At 42.8% G+C, this 26,651-nt stretch overlaps 1 protein-coding gene across 1 annotated transcript in view; it reads left to right on the top strand.

Annotated features, from left to right (window-relative positions):
• Nucleotides 1-20,942, top strand: part of LOC126236869 (uncharacterized) — a 117,108-nt gene extending 96,166 nt beyond the window's left edge. Inside the window, exon 6 of the mRNA XM_049946493.1 lies at nucleotides 20,872-20,942. Within this exon, the coding sequence (XP_049802450.1) occupies nucleotides 20,872-20,931 (60 nt within the window). The 3' untranslated portion in view covers nucleotides 20,932-20,942. The remainder of the gene's footprint in view (nucleotides 1-20,871) is intronic.
• The last annotated feature ends 5,709 nt before the right edge of the window (nucleotides 20,943-26,651 follow it).

Below are 26,651 nucleotides of genomic sequence, written 5' to 3'. Positions count from 1 at the left end.
TCGGGAGAACGACGGTCGAACCAGCGTCCGGCCATCCCGATATAGGTTTTCAGTGTTTTACCTAAATCGGTTTAGGCAGATGCCAGGATGATTCCTTTGAAAGGGTATGGCCGACTTCCTTCCTGATCCTACCCTAATCTGTTCGCTCCCCTCCCCCCCAATCACCCAACGAACAAAACAAGTAACGCCTCGTCTAGTCTAAGATGTTTCTAATTTCGTCTTTCAACTATCGTTTGATTATAATCACTTTGCATTTGACAGTGAAGCACCATCGTTGCCTATTAGATGACAGGACCGTTGGCATCTTGCAGTCCACCGTAGGAACTCTGCATTGTTACTGTCTGCTCGACATACTCTGTTGCCACTGTCGGTTCATCGCGAAAGGTCGCAACGCAGTTCATAGCTCTCGTTCGGCCGTGAGGTACAATGCAATTTTAATCGCACTATGATGAAATTATCCCCTCACAGGATGAACATTCCACATTTCGAAGACACAATCGGGATTCCATGCTCTCAAATAGGCGCAAATATGGATGAGGTAGCCAACGGAGTACATGGGAGGTTCGTAAACATTTGAGAACCGCGCAAACAAAACTCTAGATTGGCCATACCAGGATTCCTGATATGTCGATGCTGCTGGATTATAAAAGTAAGGGAAGCTACATCTGGAATGATATATCATTTTCGGTGTATCCGCGAAAACATAAACCCCACAGTTATGACACTATCGAGGTCTTTACCTCGAGTTGGTCTATTCCACTGTATTTTGATTACTCCACTAAAACGCCGTATTTGTTCTTCGATGACGGATAACTGAACAGTGTATGACAACACAAAAACTTCTGTTTTGGAAAATAAGTACCACATACGTTAATATCGCTGCCATAGTCACCGACGACAATCTGAGGAAGCGCAAAGTTGCGATTCCTTGCTGAAAACAATGCGACGTTGTTCATGAACAGAGAGTGCTTCCTGGTCGTAGCACCGCTCCAAGCAGCCGTTTGTGTTGGGTTGTTAACGGTAGTCTACGCTTGTACAGTATTTACCTAGTCCGTCTATGGCCAGTCTCCGATTATTGGTGCCGGATGACACGAAGTGGTGTGGGGAGTGCATTACTTGTTCTCAGGTGGAAGGCGCAAAGGCGAAGGAGGATGTGCTTGGTGTACAATACGGCGATTATCCGTTGCGGTGGTCACAAGTGTTTTGCGGGAAACTTAACGACGCTTATGTCTGCTCTCACATTCCCATGCAGTCCAGTATCGGGCCACTGTCATATCCGAAAGCCCCACAAATCTGGATACTGCATGATTCGTCCAGACGGTCTAATACAGTCCCACAATGAGGCCGTTTGCTAGCTCCGTCAGTTGCTGATAGCCCTGTCTCGAACGAGTACACGGCATCTCCGTGTCCTTCACGGTGGTCATCCAACATCTGACGCTGTTTATGTCATTTATAAACCTTACTAGGACATGGTACAACACTAAATGCGAACAGCACTAACACTGTCGGGTTGACGTTTATCTGCCACACAAAATTGCAATTGTCGACATTTACATACCCACAAATGGTGCGTAGTTGTACCAAGTTACTTTGACATCCAACCATATCTTCTCTGAATTGCCCTTTTTTTGTCAGGCATTGTATATTGCAATTATCTACCATATGTACGCAGTCGCAATATAATGGAAACGTGTTGTGTATGCACTCAAAGTCTTAGTCACATCTGTAAGAACAATAAAATGGAACGTATTCTATCCTTGATGACGACAGGTAAGGTATAATTTTGTATGACACCGAGTGTAAAGTGCCTGCAATCAAAGTGAAATTATTTATCTACAATACTCCAGCGGAAGGGAGTATTTCAAAAAGACTTACTCGGATGCAATACCCGTCAATTCAGTGAAACGCATCTGTTTTAATTTGACTCACGGAGTAAGGTGGCTGGTGAAGCCCTTTATGCCGCCCGTCATTCAATGATTGTACCGGGTGAGATTTTGGTACAGAGATAATTAGGATCGGTGCAATTGACAGAAACATTCGTCCAACTCGTTGAGTTCATAACAAGGATACAGCTGAAATACGCTCAGAAATCGTAAAACAGAAAGGAAAAAAATACAAAACGAGGAGAGCTGGAACTAAACTGTAATATATTGTGTTTTCGAAAGAAAGGGGAATTGAGGTTACCGTAGCCAACAGGAACACGTAGATCGCTGAATGGATTATTTCGCTGCAGCGACCGCCACTGACAACTCCAGAACACCAGCTGAAGTTCAGACCTCGCAGCGAACTTCCTTTCCGCCTGCAAACGCAACTGACCCGCTGCTTTCTGCGCATAACCGACGCGTCGGCTGCAGGCTTGATGGGAATTCTGCAGGCCACGTCCACCATTTTCCGCTCGGATACAAAGTGGCGGACGAAACAAGTTGTTGCACAACAGACAGCAAACCACCACTAGTCAAAATTGACTACATATCAGGTTGGTTCACAACGACGAGACCAAAGACATTTAGTCTCTAAAATCCGTGTTCGCTCAATTAATATTACTTGGGTTACGGAAGTAGCACCAGTGAAGCTTCTTGGCACATTAAAACTTAGTGCCGGAACAGTTCTCGAACCTGGAACCTTTGTCTGCTACGGGTTAAATTTACTGCCGACTGAGCTACCCAAGCACCTGTGTTTGCAGAAACTTCACAGTGAGGGGTAAGATTCTAATTTTTATATAGCTGATAGCGTTAGATTGTAGACATGTCATACCCCAAAAACCAGATTTTGTGGCAGATACAGAAAATTTAGTTCAGCTGGAAACACTGATAGTTCTCTGATCAATAGCTGTGTCAACGTAGATAACTTTGAAATCCAACATGTAAAAAATTCCCGAGGCAATGAAAAATAGTATTTTCATATTGTTAACACCCTTTTGGATAACAACTTTTTTGAGATAACTGTCCAACATTATACCCTTATGTTATTAAATGACAGGGTATACATCGAGCTAAGGTAAAGTTAGGAAATATGATAGCTTTTAATCATTTACCATTTGCGTTAGGTCGTCACTGAAAATTTAAAACACTGAAATTAAAAAAAAAAAAGTCAGAACTACTGATCAAATCCTGTCAGATTTTAATAAAAACACACGACAGTTTGAACACCAACTCTAAACATCATTAGCGTCAATACCTTCATGGACCCATAGCAAGAAAACTGTGCACCTGTGGTCTTTTTCTCATATAATTCTGTATCCACAGCTCATTAATAACCGGTATTCCAACAGTAGCAAAATGTGAGGAAAACATCAGCGTGCTAGAAACAGAAGACTTCGCCATGTGCACGAAATTGTACAGGGCTCTATTATTGGCGATCCGAGGCTATGGAATCACATGCAGTGGACTTTCGACGGACAAAATGTAACTGCTTTTATATACAGGATGATTTTTATTAACGTTTAAGAACTCTGGAAGTGAAGTAGATGGCGTTGAGACGTAGGGCTGCAGACGTCAGGACATACCCTAAAAGTGGATGACTAATGACGAACTTATGATGTCACCAAATTACGTGAAAGAGAAATGTAGTCTAATCATGCCGGTATGGGGCAGTATTGTACGTCATTCCGTTAGGTTACTCTGTTTTCATTCTTGCGAGAGTGAAACGTCATTGGAACAGTCATCGAAATTCCATGGACACTGGTTCAGAGTAGATTAAAACCATTTAATACCGTCGGCATATTAATGAATAAATAATGAACTGAACCATACATTTCTATTAAATCATGTCCTTAGTTACGACCAAGAGAAAAAAATGCTAGTGCGAGAGTGAAAAGTCATCAGAGTAGTCAGCAAAATTCCATGAGCACTGGTTCAGAGTAGATTAAACCAATCAATACCTTAAACATATACCGAATGATCAAAAAGTCAGTATAAATTTGAAAACTTAATAAACCACGGAATAATGTAGATAGAGAGGTAAAAATTGACACACATGCTTGGAAGAACATGGGGTTTTACTAGAACAAAAAAAAGCAAAGTTCACAAAATGTCCGACACATGGCGCTGGACAGCAAAACGTCAGTGACTGCGTATGACAATCGTGTATAAAAGGAGCTGTAATGAGAGAGAGAATCAGATGCGCCAGCAGTCGCAGCATGTTGACGTTACCTGAAAAGGCGCTTTTAGTGGAGCTGTATTGTCAGAATGGGGAGTGTGCTAGTTCAGCGTTACGATCCTATCCCCATAAGAAGGGGATTCGAACGGGTAAAAGTCCGTTGACAAATGCAGCTGTGGCGAGAAGGATTTCGAAGTTCGATGCCACGGGTTGTTTAGACGATATACCCCGTAGTGGCCGACCGAGCACAAGGCGTAATGATGCTGAGACAGTTTATGAAGAAATGGAGACTGTAGCGGGTTCGTCTATGCACGGGGAAGTCAGCGCTCGTGCAGTCACACGTCGCACCGGCATTCCATACACTACTGTTTGGTTGGCACTTAGGCCTACCCTCCGATGCTATCAGTACAAAATCCATCGGCATCATGAACTGTTACCTGGCTATTTAGTGAAGCGGAGGGAATTTGCGGTGTGGGCGTTTCAAAAGATGGCGGAAGATGACGATTGGTTGAGTAACATGTTGTGGACCGACGAAGCTCATTTCACGCTATGACGGTCTGTCAACGCCCACAGCTGCAGAATTTGGGCTACTGAAAGTCCTAGAACTGTCGTGAAAACTCAACTGCATGACGAGAAAGTCACGGTATGGGTTGGATTTACCACATCTACCGTTATCGGGCCTTTTTTTATTCGAGGAAATGCGTGATTCTGGTTTTGTGACTGCTACCGTGACGGGTGAGAGGTACGCCGATATGTTACAGAATCGCATAATCCCCAGCCTGGCTGACAGACACCTCCTGGAATGTACGATGTTTATGCAGGATGATGCTCCACCCCATACTGCTAGACGCGTGAAAGATCTCTTGCGCGCGTCGTTTGGTGATGATCGTGTGCTCAGCCGCCACTTCCGTCATGCTTGGCCTCCCAGATCCCCAGACCTCAGTCCGTGCGATTATTGGCTTTGGGGTTACCTGAAGTCGCAAGTGTATCGTGATCGACCGACATCTCTAGGGATGCTGAAAGACAACATCCGAAGCCAAAGCCTCACCACAACTCCGGACGTTCTTTGCAGTCCTGTTCACAACATTATTCCTCGACTACAGCTATTGTTGAGGAATCATGGTGGACATATTGAGCATTTCCTGTAAATAACATCATCTTTGCTTTGTCTTACTTTGTTATGCTAATTATTGCTATTCTGATCAGATGAAGCGCCATCTGTCGGACATTTTTTGAACTTTTGTATATTTTTGGTTCTAATAAAACCCAATGTCATTCCGAGCATGTGTGTCAATTTGTACCTACCTACATCAGTTTTCAAATTTAGACTTTTTGACCACCCGGTAAATGAATAAATAATCGATCTGAACGTCGCTCTTATGCTATTGTTCAAAAGTAAACTGTTTGAAACAGAACGTTACGCTCATTACAAATGCGGAACTACTAAATATCAGAAACAGAGATCAAATAGTGTGTGCTACCTGCATAAACTCACTGCTTTGATGAGTTAATTACAGCGCGATGGGCGTTTAACTGTGGAGAAAATTTATTAATTTTGACTGTGTGTGCCTTGCAAACTATTAGCCAAACAATTGCTTGTCACTAGAGCGCTAAAAAAAAAGAAAAAAAAAACAATCCTTCATAATACAACTACGCAGACACGCACATTCGGATGACTCGTCAGGCTTCCCTAGTAGTGTACAGTAGTACATATAGCCTTCGGCAGTATTACATGAAGCTGGTGTACTACAAATAAAGTCACATATTGGTGAAATCGCACGTTCGTACGATTTCACACCTGAATCGAGTATACTGTTTCCACCGACAACAATGACGTAAGAGGGAACTCAGTCTAGATCAGGATAATGATATGTAAGCAACTAATTCACTTCTATTACAAAGATATTATCCTATTATTCGACGTGGTTGATTCCGGGGAACAACTGAATAGTTGGTAGCCGGACAAGATCCTTAATCGCTGTGCTCCGTCGCTCATTTTCATTGGTTCTATGCGACATACTACTACGTAAGGTAAATCATAAATACGGTTACACAGTTTATAGAGAGATGAGCTACAGTAGTATCAGAAAAGAGGTCAATACAAAATATTTTCATTTCTGTCTCATTTATGAAATACCCTTTTACGAAAGAAGGACTGAAGAATACTAATTAACGTCCGGTCGTATATGATGCCTTCCGAGACGGATCATAAGAAGGGATTAGTGCGGAGTAGGGATGGAAGTCGACCGTATCCGACCAAAGGAGACATCCCAATATTTGCCTTAAGCGATTTAGGGAAGTCACAGAAAACCTACATCTGGATGGCCGGACAGGGATTTGAACCATCGTCCTCCCAAATGCAAGTCTGACACTGATTGTATCTGGCGCGCCGATTGAATTTGCGAGCTCAACACACTGATTGGCTGTCTTCATACTCAATTAACTCGAAAACGGCGGAACGTATCGAATTTTTTTCTTAACATTTATTTCTCAGCACAACCTGGCTTGCAATTACCGTACAACGTTTTCAGACTGTTTATGGCCACCCTGTATAAACACTTTTTAAACCCAAAGGCAGTAACCAATGACAGAACCATGGGTTATAATAACATCCACAGATAAAGCCCGCGAAACCAGTTATAATTTAACAGAATTTTTTGGACAATCTAGCTAGGAAGCTATAGCTATTATGATTGAAAGTACAACCAAAGCTAGATAGCCTTGCGGCGGCACTGAGAGAGCAAATTTTACACTACTGGCCATTAAAATTGCTACACCAAGAATAACGGTTATTCATTGGACAAATATATTATACTAGAACCGACATGTGATTACATTTTCACGCAATTTGGGTGCATATATCCTGAGAAATCAGTACCCAGAACAACCACCTCTGGCCGTAATAACGGCGTATTGTGACGAGCCAGCTGGTCGGCTACCATTGACCAGTTGGTGAGAGATCTGGAGAATGTGTTGGCCAGGGCACCAGTCGAACATTTTCTGTATCCAGAAAGGCCCGTACAGGACCTGCAACATGCGGTCATTCATTAACCTGCTGCAATGTAGGGTGTCGCAGTGATCGAATGAAGGGTAGAGCCACGGGTCGTAACACATCTGAAATGTAACGTCCACCGTTCAAAGTGCCGCCAATGCGAACAAGAGGTGACAGAGATGTGTAACCAGTTATACCCCATACCATCACGTCGGGTGATACGCCAGTATGGCGATGACGAATACACGCTTCCAATGTGCGTTCACCGCGATGTCGCCAAACACGGATGCGACCATCATGACGCTGTAAACGGAACCTGTGTTTATCTGCTCTGCATAGAAACTAACAGTTCTTGATCGTTAGGAGAGAAATTTATTTTGTACTTATTTGCTGCGCTTAGCTTTTAAATAGTTTTTCTGGGAAAACCTAGCGTAGTTTTCGCGTCTCGTATTTCAGTGAGTGTTTCTTGATTATCAGAGTAGCTCATCAGAAGATTATCTTGGGAATTTGTCACCGTATAGAGTAGGGTAAACATAGTCATGTGTAGGGACTGTGGTTGTTGTGAGCGGACGCAAGGAGAATTGGCCACTCTTCGGAGGCAGGTGGAGGCTTTGTCTGTTAGGCTCATCGAGCTCGAGGCGCAGGCGTCGGCTCGTAGTGGCGTTTGGGCAACTGTGGTGAGACCTATGCCTACTTCGGTGGCCTTGGAATCACATGGAACCCCTGATGTCGATGCGTCTTCCGGCAGTGAGCATCTTACCGGTCAGCCATCACTCCAGGGTGAATGGCGGACAGTGGTGGGCTCGCGCGTGCCTGGCCGAAAGGCGAAGGTGGGATCTGGCCGCGTGGCAGCTGCCTTACCCCTTTCCAACAGGTACGGGGTGCTTCCTAGTGGTGATGACATCGTTTCCGAGCCACCACAGGATGCCTCGCCTGTTGGGCCAGTGGCCGATTCTCCGGCAAGGTCCCGACAGTCACAGAGGGCGGGCCTATTAGTTATAGGGAGCTCCAACGTTAGGCGGGTTATGGAGCCACTCAGGAAAATAGCGGGTAGGTCGGGGAAGAATGCCAGTGTGCACTCGGTGTGCTTGCCGGGGGGTCTCGTCCGTAATGTGGAGGAGGCCCTTCCGGCAGCTATTGAACGCACTGGGTGTGACCGGCTGCAGATAGTAGCACATGTCGGAACGAATGACGCCTGCCGCTTGGGTTCTGAGGCCATCCTTGGTTCCTTCCGGCGGCTGGCTGATTTGGTGAAGACAACCAGCATCGCACGCGGAGTGCAAGCTGAGCTTAATATCTGCAGCATAGTGCCCAGAGTCGATCGCGGTCCTCTGGTTTGGAGCCGTGTGGAGGGTCTAAACCAGAGGCTCAGACGACTCTGCGACTATAATGGTTGCAAATTCATCGACCTCCGTTATTGGGTGGAGAACTGTAGGGCCCCCCTAGACAGGTCAGGCGTGCACTACACACCGGAAGCAGCTACTAGGGTAGCAGAGTACGTGTGGCGTGCACACGGGGGTTTTTTAGGTTAGAGGGACCCCCCCTTGGGCGAAACGATAAAATACCTGACGGCTTACCAGAGAGAACATTATCATCGTTGATAAAGAACGTCCGTCCTCAGAGACCAAAAACAGGAAAAGTTAACGTAATATTGGTAAACTGCAGGAGTATCCAGGGCAAGGTTCCTGAATTAGTATCGCTTATTGAAGGAAATAGTGCGCATATAGTATTAGGAACGGAAAGTTGGTTAAAACCGGAAGTGAACAGTAACGAAATCCTAGACACAGAATGGAATATATACCGCAAGGATAGGATAAACGCCAATGGTGGAGGAGTATTTATAGCAGTAAAGAATTCAATAATATCCAGTGAAGTTATTAGCGAATGCGAATGTGAAATAATCTGGGTTAAGTTAAGTATCAAAGGTGGGTCAGATATGATAGTCGGATGCTTCTATAGACCACCTGCATCAGCAACCGTAGTAGTTGAGCGCCTCAGAGAGAACCTGCAGAACGTCGTGAAGAAGTTTCGTGATCATACTATTGTAATAGGGGGAGACTTCAATCTACCAGGTATAGAATGGGATAGTCACACAATCAGAACTGGAGCCAGGGACAGAGACTCTTGTGACATTATCCTGACTGCCTTGTCCGAGAATTACTTCGAGCAGATAGTTAGAGAACCAACTCGTGAAGCTAACGTTTTAGACCTCATAGCAACAAATAGACCGGAACTTTTCGACTCCGTGAATGTAGAAGAGGGTATCAGTGATCATAAGTCAGTGGTTGCATCAATGACTACAAGTGTAATAAGAAATGCCAAGAAAGAAAGGAAAATATATTTGCTTAACAAGAGTGATAGGGCACAAATCGCAGAATATCTGAGTGACCACCATCAAACGTTCATTTCTGAGGAAGAGGATGTGGAACAAAAATGGAAAAAATTCAGAAACATCGTGCAGTACGCCTTAGATAAGTTCGTACCGACTAAGGTCCAAAGCGAGGGGAAAGATCCATCGTGGTATAACAATCATGTACGAAAGGTACTACGGAAACAAAGAAAGCTTCATCATAGGTTTAAGAGTAGTCGAATCATAGCTGATAAGGAAAAGCTGAACGAAGCGAAAAAGAGCGTAAAGAGAGCAATGAGAGAAGCATTCAACGAATTCGAACATAAAACATTGGCAAACAATCTAAACAAGAACCCTAAAAAGTTTTGGTCATATGTAAAATCGGTAAGCGGATCTAAATCCCCTATTCAGTCACTCGTTGACCACGATGGCACCGAAACAGAGGACGACCGAAGAAAGGCAGAAATACTGAATTCAGTGTTCCGAAACTGTTTCACTGCGGAAAATCGTAACACGGTCCCTGACTTCAGCCGTCGCACGGACGCCAAAATGGAAAATATTGAAATAAACGATATCGGAATTGAAAAACAACTGCTATCACTTAGTAGCGGAAAAGCATCCGGACCAGACGAGATACCCGTAAGATTCTACAGTGATTATGCTAAAGAACTTGCCCCCTTTCTATCAGCAATTTATCGTAGATCTCTGGAAGAACGTAAAGTACCTAGCGACTGGAAGAAAGCGCAGATCGTTCCCATTTTCAAGAAGGGTCATAAATCAGATGCGAATAATTGTAGGCCTATTTCGCTTACGTCAATCTGTTGTAGAATAATGGAACATGTTTTATGTTCTCGTATTATGACGTTCTTAGATAATACAAATCTCCTTCATCATAACCAACATGGATTCCGCAAACAGAGATCATGTGAAACTCAGCTCGCCCTATTTGTCCAAGAAATTCACAGTGCCGTAGACACTGGCGAGCAGATTGATGCCGTATTCCTGGACTTCAGGAAGGCATTTGATACGGTTCCGCACTTACGTTTAGTGAAAAAAATACGAGCTTACGGAATATCGAACCAGGTTTGTGATTGGATTCAGGATTTCCTAGAAGAAAGAACACAACATGTCATTCTTAACGGTTCAAAATCTGCAGATGTAGAGGTAATTTCGGGAGTACCGCAAGGAAGCGTGATAGGACCTTTATTGTTTACAATATACATAAATGACTTAGTTGACAACATCGGTAGCTCCGTGAGGCTATTTGCAGATGACACGGTTGTCTACAAGAAAGTAGCAACATCAGAAGACTCATACGTACTCCAGGAAGACCTGCAGAGGATTAATGAATGGTGCGACAGCTGGCAGCTTTCCCTAAACGTAGATAAATGTAATATAATGCGCATACATAGGGGCAGAAATCCATTCCAGTACGATTATGCCATAGGTGGTAAATCATTGGAAGCGGTAACGACCGTAAAATACTTAGGAGTTACTATCCGGAGCGATCTGAAGTGGAATGATCACATAAAACAAATAGTGGGAAAAGCAGGCGCCAGGTTGAGATTCATAGGAAGAATTCTAAGAAAATGTGACTCATCGACGAAAGAAGTAGCTTACAAAACGCTTGTTCGTCCGATTCTTGAGTATTGCTCATCAGTATGGGACCCTTACCAGGTTGGATTAATAGAAGAGATAGACATGATCCAGCGAAAAGCAGCGCGATTCGTCATGGGGACATTTAGTCAGCGCGAGAGCGTTACGGAGATGCTGAACAAGCTCCAGTGGCGGACACTTCAAGAAAGGCGTTACGCAATACGGAGAGGTTTATTATCGAAATTACGAGAGAGCACATTCCGGGAAGAGATGGGCAACATATTACTACCGCCCACATATATCTCGCGTAATGATCACAACGAAAAGATCCGAGAAATTAGAGCAAATACGGAGACTTACAAGCAGTCGTTCTTCCCACGCACAATTCGTGAATGGAACAGGGAAGGGGGGATCAGATAGTGGTACAATAAGTACCCTCCGCCACACACCGTAAGGTGGCTCGCGGAGTATAGATGTAGATGTAGATGTAGATCCGAAAAAATGACGATTCGCCAATCGTGCACCCAGGTTCGTCGTTGAGTAGACCATCGCAGGCGCTCCTGTCTGTGATGTAGCGTCAAGAGTAACCGCAGCCATGGTCTCCGACCTGATAGTCCATGCTGCTGCAAACGTCGTCGGACTGTTCATGCAGATGGTTGTTGTCTTGCAAACGTCCCCATCTGTTGACTCAGGAATCGAGACGTGGCTGCACGATCCGTTACAGCCATGCGTATAAGATGCCTGTCACCTCGACTGCTTGTGATACGAGGCCTTTGGGATCCAGCACGGCGTTCCGTATTACCCTCCTGAACCGACCGATTACATATTCTGCTAACAGTTTTTGGATCTCGACCAACGCGAGCAGCAATGTCGCGATACGATAAACCGCAATCGCGATAAGCTACAATCCGACCTTTATCAAAGTCTGAAACGTGATGGTACGCATTTCTCCTCCTTTCACGAGGCATCACAACAACGTTTCACCAGGCAACGCTGGTCAATTGCTGTTTGTGTATGAGAAATCGGTTGGAAACTTTCCTCATGTCAGCTCGTTGTAGGTGTCGACACCGGCGCCAATCTTGTGTGAATGCTCTGAAAATCTAATCATTTGCATATCACAGTATCTTCTTCCTGTCGGTTAAATTGCGCGTCTATAGCACGTCATCTTCGTGGTGTAGCAATTTTAATGGCCAGTAGGGTAGTTAAGGTCAGTCTTGCAACGACCATCCACGGAAACACATACGCCCCTCTGCTGGAGAGCTGAAAGGCTCATCTTTTAAGATGTTTCTCACCAGATTAAAATACCGTCATTTCTTTGTTGATGGTGCATTGAATGAAGTACACAGTAGCTGCTAGCGTTTCACTCACTGCTGCCTTCGGTCTGCCGGTAATTCGACCTTCAGACTTAGCATGTTCTAACCCAAGTCTCTTCAGCTGCGGAATGCCGAAAGTTGGAAGCGTGTGTCTCAATTTGGCAGAAGGCAGGCAAGGACAGCAGGCTTCAAATACAACACAAAGAAAAACATTGCTGTGTCGGCATCGATGCACTTGAATCACGGTTGCTAGCGGTTCTACGGCTAGTTAGGGTTAATGCCACTAAGCGAAGGACGTTCTCTGAAGCCGACACTGCGCAGGCACCGGTCTTAAATCGGACAAAGGGGAAATGCCGCAAGCACTAACGCGAAGCCATAGCATTAGTAGATAGATTATAGCGTGCAAATATACAATAGAGCGAAGACTTCTATCGATAGTAGGTTGAGAGCCGAAAAACGGCGCAGAAACAGTGTAGTACATCCGAAGTAGCTGCGGAGAAACGGGAGTGAGAGATAAACAGTTCTTGCTTGTCAGGATATGCTCGAGTATTCTATGGGCGTTTTTGGTTTCGTATATCGCTTAGCAGACAGGAGTTAATTTATTCAGCTTGGACAGTCATTCAGGAGCGCATTCGTCTGTGGCACGCTTTTAGCGTCAGCTCGTGCTATGCCCACTTGTAGCGGCAATGGAGACAGCACAGCCTGCAGGGTACACGTGCTGATGGGAAGTGACGTGCTGAACTGGTGTTGTAACACCCCACCCGTCACTTATCTGGTTTTGGTGTGTGTTCACCCCAGGTAATTGACTAATAGATCAACAGAGAGTGCAAAACTGCCGCAATGTCGGATAACGCAAAGAAAGTAATAAGACTCTCTGACTCCTGATTGAACTGCGGTGGCAGTGTTGACATTAATTGATTCAGAATTGATCCCTTTTAATTAAGAAGGGGTGCACATTGATGTTATATTCAGCTATTGAACACCAGATGCAAATGTTGAACATAAAATTAATTAACAAAGTGACTTGGGATTTCAACTACTTGATTGAAAACAGATGCAGTCGATTAGCACAGATTTATTTTAACTCATGACTTTCAATCATCACATTACATGACTCTCCTAACAGTCAGTGGTAATACATTGCGTTTGCGTGGATTAAAGCGCGATAAATCAAAAGTAATTCCTATCGACTGACCCAGGCGTAATGCGAAGCGCGAGAAGAATTCTACAATACACGGCCCATGAAACCCTCGTGGAAACTTTGCCGACGTGATCCAGCAAGTTAATCAATGGCCGGAGTGGGCGCAATATCACCGAATTCAGCGTGGCGGAGCGGTGTCATTGTGCGGACGTCGACCGACCTCGTGGTGCTGCAAGGCTGCGCTCGTCTATTTACTCCTAGCTATCTTGCTCAGTGCATAGCTGAACCGAAATTTCCTATCTCCAAGCTCAATCGCTCCGTTTGCTAAGTCCTAAACTGCAGAGATGCTCACTCTTTCTCAGGTAAGCTGAGTAAAGAACGCCACGTCCGCACTCTAGGCAAGCTCTGAACGGAAGATTTCTACAGAGACTTCTCACAGTCCGCTCTTTGCCTCAGTTTCCCCTCCAGCAAAATCACTTACGCCAATTGCAGCACAAGTCGCGTTAATTATGTGTCGCTTCGCAGCACCGACCAATGCCTGCTCTGGGAAGTGAACAAATTCCCACAAAATTTCCCCTCTTCTCAACTTCTGCTACATAGCTCCTCCCAGGCCACCCATCAAGGTTAGCGTCTGCACAGACACCAAGTTTTCTGGAATTCTGACTCCCAGGAGAGTACTTCCAATTCCTTGGTCCTACGTTCCCATCGGAGGCCGGCGTATTTCATGCTGACGCTCTTCACCTGATTTACTACAGGCTCTGCGGACCGTGAATTCACCGTGAAGTTGCTCTAGTCATGAACACGTATATTTTGACCTTTGTTGACCGCTCCATCGTAGCTTTGCGCGGCTTTCTCGCATGTTTCACAGAAAACAGGATGACGGACGTTTATCAACAGGCGTAAAGTTCTCCGTCTGTTTCCCAGTACATCAGTATGGCGTCAGGGTCAATCACCCATGCTGTCACTCATCTTAAGGCGGCTGGAGGCCGTGCCCCGTTACCGCTTTCTCAGAGCTTGAGCCGCCCTAAGCTGCCTATTGTCGCTTCCCTTCGCCATTCCCCATCAGGCCACGTTCAATTCTAAATACTTCCTTGGGGTAAACTAGCGTCCAGTAAATCGACTCATTTCCACAAAGTTTTCATGTCGTGTGAATTACTTTAAAACCATCACCTGACATTAATTATTCCACTATGTCCATACTATACCCTCTACAAGATGCATTGTGCCTTGCCAGTTATTTTGTTCAGCCCTACTGTTCGCTCAATGTGAGTTAGGTGATCTTTAATGACTTCATGTAAGGGGCATAGTTCTTGCCATCTTACAGTGTCATCGGCAAAAAAGTGGTTCAAATGGCTCTGAGCACTATGGGACTTAACTTCTGAGGTCATCAGTCCCCTAGAACTTAGAACTACTTATACCTAACTAACCTAAGGACATCACACACATCCATGCCCGAGGCAGGATTCGAACCTGCGACCGCAGCGGTCACGCGGTTCCAGACTGTAGCGCCTAGAACCGCTCAGCCACTCCGGCCGGCAGTGTCATCGGCACACCACGTTGAGTCGAAAGTGGCGGCCAAGCACTGGTCGTTGCTGCGATGCGTCTTCTCCATTGCGACAGATTGTGGCGTTGTCCGCTGTCAAGCTCTCAACCAATGGCTAGGAAGCACCGAGAAGCAACTGGCGTCCGCAGCTTTGGCAAGTGGTCCACAAAACACCTTGATCGACTAGAGATAGAACGATCATATTCACAGGACATGTACATTAGTACGTTTTGCACAAATGGTTAACAATTCAGTCACCTCGGTCAGCATGTGTACTGTTGCCTAATAGTCATAGGTTCCATCATTGGCCCTGATAACTTGTTCCATGCATGATGGCATCGACGCGTGTAAGGCGCCAACGGTGTCCTATAGTACAGCCACTATGTTGCATTCACCTGGTTTCAAAGTTATACTGTTGTGATTGGCACTGTGTGACTGCGCTGCACCTGTCGTTTCACCATATCCCACAAGTTTTCGATTGGCGATAAGACTGGTGATATGGCGGCTCAGGACAAAATGCTGACATTCTGTGACACTATGAGGCACGTGTTCGTGCAGCAACAAGTGGTCGTACATCGTCTTGCTGAAAAATTGCGTCTGGAATGGTGTGCAGAACGGGTGTGACTGTGGGTCGCAGGCTGTCATTCACGAACGTCATACTGATCACAGTGCCCTGGACACGCACAAATTGTGATGTTTGGTTGTATCAAAGAGCACCCCATACTATAAGGCTGGACAAACTGATGGAAATCCTAAGGAAACATGGAGCTGACTGGAGGGATAGACAGCTAATTAGAAATTTATACTTGAACCAGAGAGCAAGAGTAAGAATAGGAGGTGTGATGAGTGAAGAAATTGAACTGGGAAGAGGTGTAAGACAAGGTTGTTGTTTATCACCAACACTGTTAAATATATATCTAGAGAAAATTACTAGTGAAAGGTTTGATGAAAGAACGTCTCCTTTGTGTAGGGGGTCGGAGAGAGGAGTGTATAAGATATGCAAGCGACATGATTGTGATGGAAGAGAGTGCAACAGAGGTGGAACAAATGTTAGATGATCTGAAAACAAAGTTAGAAGAATATGGAATCAAGATTAACAAGAATAAACCGAAAAGCATGGTAATTGGAGGAAATGGAAGAAAATGTTGTATGAAAATATGGGGAGATGAAATAGAGCAAGTGAATAACTTCAATTACTTGGGAAGTGTAATAATGGTTTATATGTATTGCTCAGCAGAAATTACGAAAAGAATTGCAATAACAAAAGAAGGACTCTAGAGGAAACGGAAATTACTTTCTGGACCACTAAACAAAGATCTGAGGAAAATACTTGCCAAACGTTACATCTGGTGCGTTGCACTATATGGTGCGGAGACCTAAACATTGAGGAAGGAAGATGAAAGAAGACTGGAGGCACTAGAGATTTGGATATGAAGAAGAATAGAAAAAGTGAAATGGGAAGACCGAGTAAGGAATGAAGAAGTGTTAAGAAAAAAGAAACATGCTGAAAGTAATCAGAAAGAGAAAACGGAACTGGATTGGACATTGTATGAGGAGGGACTGTTTATTGAAGGAAGGAATAGAAGGAATGATGGAAGGAAATGGGGGAAGAGGAAAAAGAAGATATTAGATGCTGGACGATATCAGAGGAGCCAAATATTCAGAAATGAAAAGACTGGCTATGAACAGACAAAAGTGGAAGAGACTTAACCTATGAGAAGACCTGCCGTAAGGCAGAATATCATACTACTACTACAAGGCCTTGAGGTGGCACTGTATGTTTTGTGCCAATGCAGTCACTGTGACGCCGTCCCCCAGTCTGTGGCGAACCAAAATGCGACCATCATTTTGAAGCCCGGAATCGTCCAACCGCCAGGGTAGCCGAGAGCGCTAGTGCGCTGCTTCTTGGAATCGGGTAGGCCCTCCTCGTTAATCCGCCGCACAGTTTCGATCTGGGGGCCGGTATGCCGGCCAGTCTGGATGTGGTTTTCAGGCGGTTTTCCACATCTCGCTAGGTGAATAGCGGGCTGGACCCCACCTTCCACCTCAGTTATACGAATTGCAGACATTTGAAAAAAAGTTCCCACCCTTCCATGGCTTACACTAGACGCAGACAGCTGGGGTACACTAATTCCATCCTGGGGGGTTCGGGGTGGTGGCAGGAAAGGCATCCGGCCGCTTGTCTGTAGTAACAACACATGTACCATAATTACGGTTAGGTATAACTCCAATTGCAAAAGTGCGATAAGAAATAATGTCTCTCTCATTGTAGGCTTCCAATCCTTCAAGAGGTTTCTCAGTACCTCTCAAAACAGCAATTGTTAACCATGCATTGCCACTAACTACTTCTGTCGTAGTACAAGAAAATTGAATCTTGCAACCAACAAAAGTAATAGGTCCTTGTAGTAACTCCTGTTGACCAGTCTCATTTGGTGTAATTGAAAATGTATCCACTGTCTTGTACACTGGCATTCTGCTCCTCCTCACGTATCTTCTGCGACGGTAAGGCATGGCTGTGTGCTTCGTGCGGCTGCCTCGAGTCGAATGAGCCTGCAGCTGCCTCAGAACAGGATGTACTTCCTGCCCCCCACCCGTGCGCGCAGCGCCAAGCGCGCCGATTGCGCAACCACTTCCGGTGATAAGTTTGATTTTCCAGCAACACGGGCCTAGTAATACTAGGGCCCGTGTTGCGCTCTCTCTCACACACTCCACAGCGCTCTCTCTCGCACACTCGCTGCCTCGCTCAGCGGCTAAGTTCCACTCAAGGTCACGCGCCACACACAGAAACACAACTGCAATACACACAGCCAAATCAATAGGAACACGGCCGACCCCGCAATGGCGTGGGACAAAGGCCCCAAGAATGAAAAAAAGAAAAGAACCTGGATTCGTCTGGAAACACTATCTGATACCATTCATGTCGCCAGTGATCTCGCTCCACACATCATTGCCATCTAGCATGATTCTGCATATTCGTCAACGGTAGGCAGAGAAGTGGACGACGCACAAGAAACCCTGCCGCAGTAAACGGCAACAGACTGTCATCTCTCTCAATGTACAATGTGCTACACTCGTCCACTGTTGCGCCAGAGACTAGGCGGACGCAGGTCTGTCCTGCATTGCCATTCGGATGAGTTGTCGATTTTCTCGGAGGGTTGGTCTGCGTCATGCGACCCTACCCATCTCGTCGTGCTCTGCGGCCTTCCGTGAACCATTCTTCACACAGTCGTTGCACGGCCGAAGCACTTCGCCATACACGAGCAGCAGTTTTCCGGATGGAAGCATCACATTTTCTCAAAAAATGGCTCTGAGCACTGTGGCACCTAACTTCTGAGGTCATCAATCCACTAGAACTTAAAACAACTTAAACCTAACTAACCTAAGGACATCAAACACATCCATGCCTGAAGCAGGATTCGAGCATGCGACCGTAGCGGCTCCCCACGTCGGAGGTTCGAGTCCCCCTGGGGGACGGGTGTGTGTGTTGTCCTTAGCATAATTTGGTTTAAGTTAGATTAAGTAGTGCGTAAGCTTTGGGACCAATGAGCTCAGCAGTTTGGTCCCATAGTACTTCCCACAAAATTCCAATTTGACGATACGATTCGCTCATACTTCCGCGAGGCATTCTGCGCATCTGCTCAAGTCACACTGATCCATTACCTCCGGTTTATAGCGACAACGAGACCCGCAGTTACATTTTACCGGTCTGTCCCATGTCTAGTCGTTCAAGTTGTTTGTCCTCAACTGGACTGTACTTAACGGCACTCGAAAGCTGCGGCTAACAGAGTCTGCCGTGTTTCTTGTCCAACTGACCGAATAACGACGGCTTGGCTTTATCAGGTATAATAGCTGCCGCTCTCTGCTGACTTTGCATTAGTGGCAGTGTCGGTGTGTAATGCCCAACACTCTGGAACACAGGCAATGACAGAAGCAGTCATAAGCGTCTGTAGGTCGTCCTGTAGAAACTTACTTGAAAGCTGGTCTGATGGCATGGGTAGTTGCTTTTGCTGCTCGCACAGTTCAGTGATCAGTGCTTCCTCTCTGTGGCTCTGATCTGGATACTGCTCTGGGCTCCACCTCTCTACCAAGTTCTGTTATACTTTTAAACCCTTACAGTAGAATGACCTGGAAGGAATTTAGAATAGCTATTAATGTAAAGTTTGTGTGAGCATCACTGTATTCTAACCATACTAACTGTATGTTCTAACACCTAAACATTTAAATGAAATGTTCTGAAAGTCTTGTAAGGTTGTTGCAGGGTGGGATCTACTGAGATATAACTGTTAACAAATAATTCGATACATTGCGCCATTTCCGATTTAAAGTCTGGAGTTAGCCAGTCAGGTCGTAGTGTACACAAAATCAAGAGCCCTGCCGGAGACAGTGTCGCCCAACCTGTTTTTCGTTTGGTTTCGTAACTGAAATTTATGACTTCCGAAAGTGGCAAATTGTGACTGATAATGAGCATTTAATGAAGTGGTAACTCACGGATCCACAGATGTCTGTGCGTTATCGCATTTTAGCACAAGCAAGTTCTTGAATTTTCGAGCACATTACGACCTGATTGGCTACCTTAAATGCAAAATAGCTCAGAAATGGCGCAGACTATCGATTTTTTCCTTAATAGTTATTTCTCAGTACAATCTCCCCGGCAACGCCCATACAAGCTCTTCAGACTGTTTCTGACTACTCAGTATTTATGCCAAGGGATCATCTAAAAGGCGTGTATTCTGTAGCACAGTGAGACACTCGCACCATACGAAATGTTTCAGCCACTGAATTGGTGTTGGAGCAATAATAAGAACTGTTTCTCGGGGTACCACAAACAGTGTCTGCTTTACCAGTGGTATCACTGTCCAACCGAATCTGATAAGAGTAGGGTAAAAGATTTTTTCGAGAATACTTGTACTTACGTCAATTTGATATTGATATTATTGTACCTATTTTAAGAAAATAATAATTAGAACAAAGATTTTATTACTAAGAAAAAAATGGTTTGTAGTGTTATGAATGAACCTTTTTAGACGGCACGTGTAGGACGTACTGAGAGTGTGTACCGAACTACTGGACACTTACTGTTCCAGGCCACACATTAATTTTGAACTGCTAGAAAAGTTTGCCTACTCTGTTTTTATGGTTGCAAAAATGTACTATTCCATCTTTCTCAAATGTTGCCAAATTTTCAAACGGGACAATGATTACATTGGAGTTTTCAGTTGTATCGATGATTTTCTTTGATAACCTACCAAAATATGCTTTGGTTAGTGGCTGTAAACCTTATTTCTGTTTTACTTCCTAATTGTTCGAGGTAGAAGTCAATCAAAAATTCAAAATTAAATACTTTTGGAAGTATGTTTACTGAGATGTTTGCTTTCTTTTGTTGTGAAGAAACTGGCACCAAACTTTGTTAAAGAATTTCTTGTATATCTTGTTTACCTGTTTTTCAAGCATGTAATCAGATTATCATGTGTTTTTTAACAATAGCTTGCCAGCTTTCTAAACCATAAAAAAATGCTTTCGGTCATTAGCCTACAAATGGGTTGTCTTTTGTCCATCGCCATTTGACACAACTATCACTTTCACTGCATGTGGGATATTCTGTGATTTTTTTGTTAACAAGCTGGATTAAATTAATATTTCGTCTGGCCGACAAGCAAATACACTGAATAAAAGGTACCAGTCCATTGATTACAACACTCATCAACAGCGAGTAATTTGTTTTCGTGTGCATAAATCAGTTATTATTGAACATCACGTTCTCATTTGAAATACGTTAGTATATAGCACAGAATGTATTAAGAAGCACAATAACATCAGTTTTGTTCATTATGTCTACAGGTGCTGAACGGCGCATATACCTTATTCAACATGTTGTATCGCCTGAATAGCACAAAATGAGTTGAACAACGCTGGCAGCGATGTAACAGTTCGTGGATGGTTTTACTTCATCTGGAAATTTACCAGGAATGCACAGACGTAATTCTTGCAAAACAAGGAAATCTATTTGTGTTTGCACTTAAAATATAGGTTAGCACAATTTATTTTTTGTTGTGATTTGTAAGAGTATGAAATATAGAAAATACATCATGTATAAAATAGCATTGTCATGACAATGTTAGCTGTGGAAGTTCTCTTTCTTGAAGGAGGAGTGTTTTAATTAATGGTTTATTAGATAACCTGAAATCCCGAGCGCCCCTGTTCAATATATATGCAAGTTCGTCTCTTTTGTAATAATCTGGCTTAGATGTACCACTGTTATAAAGGCTCTAAGTAAAAATCCTTCGAGATGTTTGACCTCCTTACGGATCATAACTAGCGCTCTAGATCAGGGCCTGATTCCTCAATAAATTTCCACTGCTATTACAACTGAATTGAATCACTCTCTAACATATACTAGATGTATCATAATTCATGGTGCAAACGCATACAGTTGAAAGTAAAAGTCTCGGTAAATATAGGATCTAAAATGCATACCTTAATAGCTACGAGCAATTTTTCGTCGTCGATACTGTGAAGCAAATCTCTCTACTGCAAGCTCTTTACTTTCCACATTTCTGGGAAGTAGTAGTATGGACCAAACCAAGAAAAAATGTCCAGTAAAAATTTGCTCCAAAATGCGTACCTTAAAAGTTATGAACAATTGTTCATTAGAAGAGATGTGTTTTCAAGTAGCGAAGATGAGCATATGCTCATAGCTCTTAAGGTATGCATTTTAAAGCTCATGTTTACTGGGCATTTTTTCTTGTTTTGGTCCACATTACCATTTCCCAAAATATGGGAAGCAAAGAGCTTGCAATAGAAGAGATTTGCTTCAAAGTTTCGAAGATGAAAAATTGCTCGTAGCTCTAAAAGTATGCATTTCCAACCCTATGTTTACTGAGACTTAACTGTGATACACTCTGTATAGTAATGACACTCCTGCAAATTTTTGTTGTACACAGCAACAGCAGCGCTCTAAGCGGCCGAAAAGCTACACTTCAAAGTACGATATCGAGTGAGTGCGGATAAACTATCGTTACAATTGAGAGCATATTTAGTGCCATAAAAATCGGAAGTTACTAAAAGTTGACACAATATTTGACACTCTAGTTTCCTAAATACTGTGGGAGGTTCTGAACAGTATATTACAGGACAATTTATTCTCTTCTAACCTAGGGATATTTTCTGAAGTAACACTTCTTTTAAGAAGAGAAAGTTACTAATAAGCAGCAGAAGACTGACCTTTTGAAGAAAGACCTCTTCCATTCGATCAGGATAACTTATTACCACTCACAAATGAATGGTGCTCCACCTATTCGCACTGCTTTTTACTAAAAGTAAGTTTTATCGGTACCTCTGTGATTTCTAGTTACTATTTTAAATGTTTTTCTACCTTCCTACAACCTAATACGCTTATGACTGTTCTTTAATTACTTTGGCTAGGAAGAGTTTCTGATGACTGTTTTAAACTGAAGGATGCCAGTTCAATAACTAAACATGCGATACTGAAGTAACATTGCTTGTTCTTACTTCTTAGTAACACTTCATTTCCTTTAGGCAAGGTCCACACTTACCCAGAGCATTACATACAAGAAAAATACTATGTTTTTAAGACTGGTCTAAGGTAAGTAGAATGACAGTGTAACTTTGTACCAGTTTTAAAACTGACATTATACTCCAAAAGGCATAATTAGCATATATTTTCTCATTTCCAAGCACTCGATAAATGCAGACGAAAATGTTACAGTGTTCGTTGTGATATGTAAATATCTTGTGCCCAGTAATTCCAAAAAATGGATAAATTGCTACAAAGTTTCTCAAGTTGACTGTATATTAACTCAACAACATGAAGTTTTTTTCCCTACTCTTATATTACAATAGTAGATGTGGAAAGTAGAAAACTTGGAATGAATGCAGTATCTACATTGTTTAGCGTATCAAATAAGCCACAACAACCCAGCTGTAGGGAAAACCACGCATGAGTGATAATAAAACGTCAAATGCAAAGAAAACGCGGAAAAAACCGGTTCCACAATTCTTGCTACTTCTTATCCACAGACGGCAAGAATCTTCCACACAATTGTTCTTGAAGCAAAAGTAATTTATATACAATTTATAAAATATATTCACGGACTAGAAAGTTGAATGAAGTGTAAGACTGCGCTAATCACTAGACTTCATACAAAGCTGTTACATGTCAAGGGAAGTGTCTGTCATAATGAAGCTATGGTCACAGGTTCGAATCCTGCCTCGGGCATGAATGTGTGTGATGTGCTTAGGTTAGTTAGGTTTAAGTAGTTCTAAGTTCTAGGGGACTGATGACCTCAGAAGTGAAGTCTCATAGTGCTCAGAGCCAATTGAACCATTTGTCATAATGATGTAACAGAAATAGATGCTTCTCAGTCACGAAATATGTGTTTATATTCCTTTGCTTTCAGCGAGTAAGTTGCAATTATACATATATTCAAAAGAATTTCTTCATGAATAATTTGTAGTTGTCAGTTAACCAGTCAAATTTGAATATTTTTACATTTATTCCACAATCATTCATGTCTCGTGATAACATATTAACACTTGGAAGGCAAGCATGTAATGCCAGATTGTTGATTACGTGCAAAAATAATTCAAACAGAACATTAGCATTACGGGTTAGTTTCTTACCGCTAGGAGCGCTAGTGTCACATAGTAACAACTTTCACATCTGTGAGTCTCGCAGCTGTATAATTATGATATTCTGTGATTGAACTGACAGGTTCATGGAGTAATTATGCCTTTTAGTGTCGCACGTCTATCTGAAATGTGCGCTTTAGGCAAATAATTAGCGAAAATAAAAGGAGCTTATTCACATTCCATTTCTTTCTTTGAATCAAACCACTGACCACTGACAGCAAAATGTAAAATTTCCTGTTAAATACATGACAGACAATGAAAGTCGTACAACTAAACTGCCTATCAGTTTGATTTTTAATCAGTAATAACTGCAATAGTCCGGACGTGGCGTAACCTTAAGAACGCCAGTCCAGAATAAAAGCAATGTAACGACTATTTTTCTTTGCCACATTAGTATCTATTTTTCATAAAACAATGGCTGGTTGTTGAAGTAGTGCCTCTTTCCTTTGGGAATGGTTCCGCAGTTCCTTCGCATCCACATCAGTTCTGAGTACTCGACGCCCTGGACACGAAGGTCCATGGCGTCTAGGACATTCTGTCAGGCCTAACATGCAACAGACTTTTACACATTTTTAAAAATCTATTTTTTCTCTTGCCATCATTCCCTCGTCAGTCAGCAGTTGCTTAATTCCATTATATTCACTTTATCATTGTAATTTAATACCAGGAGTAAAAACAGTACATTGTTACCTGTTTTTTATGAACGCTTCGTGCAGCACTCGTGTGGGCAGCATGTAACCTTTCGCAGCAAATGTAGAATGGGTCCATCATGCCAATTGGGAACAATGAATAACTACAGAATATTATTAAAAAATATATCCAAAACTTTTATCGTTCCATTACTTGAAATTAAAGAGATTTTTACACTTATATCCATCCATACGCCGATGCATGTCTGCCAAAAGTAGAATAGGTGTTTCACCACATCTGAAAGACGAAAGTTTGTATAGAGTGTGAGTAATACTGGTACTTTCAATATCGTGCCTGCTGAAACGTGGGTTCTATTATTGCTAATCCAAAATATGTACATTATAGTAAAGGAAGTCCAAATACTACGTTGCATAACGTGAGATGGGAACAATTTAAGAGCAGAAAACATTGAGAAATAAATTCGATACTACACATAAAATTTTTAATAAAATTGGCTTTTCAGTTGTTCTTAATATCAGCTGTGTATATCTTCGCATAATATGTACTCATCTCTAAAACTAGTAATGATACTGAAGACGTCGGAGTCGAGGCTTATCAGTGAAGGTATTGCACCTGTATCAACTGAAGTTTCATATAGATTAAATATGTCCCTTGTTCAGAATTATATCAAAAACATTTCTGCAGAAATTAAGCAAAAACTGCAAGAGTTTGTCAACTTTCACCTATGTCACTACACTAGCGAAGTTTCAAGAAAGAACAAAAGGAAATGGAGAAAGGATTAAGTTAAAAACCGTTTAGTTTTTCAGAATAAATTTTGGGATAATGTTATACGTGAATAAATGCGTTCATTGTATCAAACCATCAGTAGAATATCAAGCAACCTTTCAAAGTACTTCAGTGACGTTATTACCCAATCTGCATATTGAAAGTCCCATGAAGCATATTAGATGTACTTCGGGGCGGGTGGGAGCCTATATCATTTACTAGAAAGCAAAGAGTCAAGGAGGGCATCTCCAGCAATAAGGCATGCACTCATTGACTGACTGGGGACACAACTTGAACGTTTTTGCATGATATCTGACTACCACTATTCGTGTTATTTACAAATAGGGAAACCACTGTATTATATTATCCAACGATTAAGATACTGATATTTCTCGAGTGACATATTTATTTATTAAATAACTTACAAAAGATAAATGTGTCCAATCGAAATTTTTTGGCTGCCTCTAGAACTGCTTTGGTGATAAAAGCTGTCCTCTGTCCTTTTGTAGTAATAAAACTTTTTATGTTGCTTGGAAGGTGTATCATACGTAAGTCATGACGATTCGGTTGGTTACCAAGGGTTGTGTGTATGGGATGATTTACAAATGAATTTCACGTCGTTCAAAAAAAAAAGAAAAAAAAAAGAAATGGTTCAAATGGCTCTGAGCACTATGGGACTTCACTTCTGAGGTCATCAGTCCCCTAGACTAAGAACTACTCAAACCTAACTAACCTAAGGAGATCACACACAACCATGCCCGAGGCCGGATTCGAACCTGCGACCGTAGCAGCAGCGCGTTTCCAGACTGAAGCGCCTAGAACCGCTTGGCCACTCCAGCCAGCAATTTCATGTTGTGTCAACCTTTTTTTTTTTTCCTATGACACAAATGTATAGAAGTTCAAACGTCTTTGCGTCGACAGCTGTGTAGAAGTAATATGTCAGGTTAGATGATTCTTCATCCAGTCCAGATAACGACAGCTTTAGAAGACACAGAAGTATCAGTGTTAGGCCCAAAGAACGCCAGTGGTTAACTTCTGGATCATGCGCAACAAAGTGCTAAGATTGAAATGATCCTAAAAGGCGGTGAAGCTCACATAATAATAGGAACAGAAAGCTGGTTCAATGTGAAGTTAACAACAATGTGATTTTTTTGGGAGAAATTGAACCGTACATGGAAATAATAGACTAATAGGAAGTGAAGTTGATGTATTGATTGTAATAAACAGGAAACTCTTATCCATCTAGACAAAAGCGGGATCTGTATGAGGGATTGTTTTGGCAAGATTCAGTGTCTGTCCACCACCAGACTAACCTCCTGATGTCTAATATCTAGTATCTAATGTCATATCTAATATATTTTATATCTACTAAAACTAATGTATTTGCTCTAGTGGCAACAGCAAACAGTTCCGACCTATTTGAGGACGTCCACATCAAAATTGGTATCAGTGACAATGAGGCAGTTGTAACAACAATGATTACCAAAGAACAATTGACAACTAAATCAATTTGGAAGATTCATATGTTCAGTAAAATACACAACTATGAAGTT

Source organism: Schistocerca nitens, chromosome 1, assembly GCF_023898315.1.
Source record: "Schistocerca nitens isolate TAMUIC-IGC-003100 chromosome 1, iqSchNite1.1, whole genome shotgun sequence".
Taxonomy (NCBI): Eukaryota; Metazoa; Arthropoda; class Insecta; order Orthoptera; family Acrididae; genus Schistocerca; species Schistocerca nitens.
Note: the sequence above shows the minus strand (reverse complement) of the source record. Positions and strands in the feature narration are given on the sequence as shown.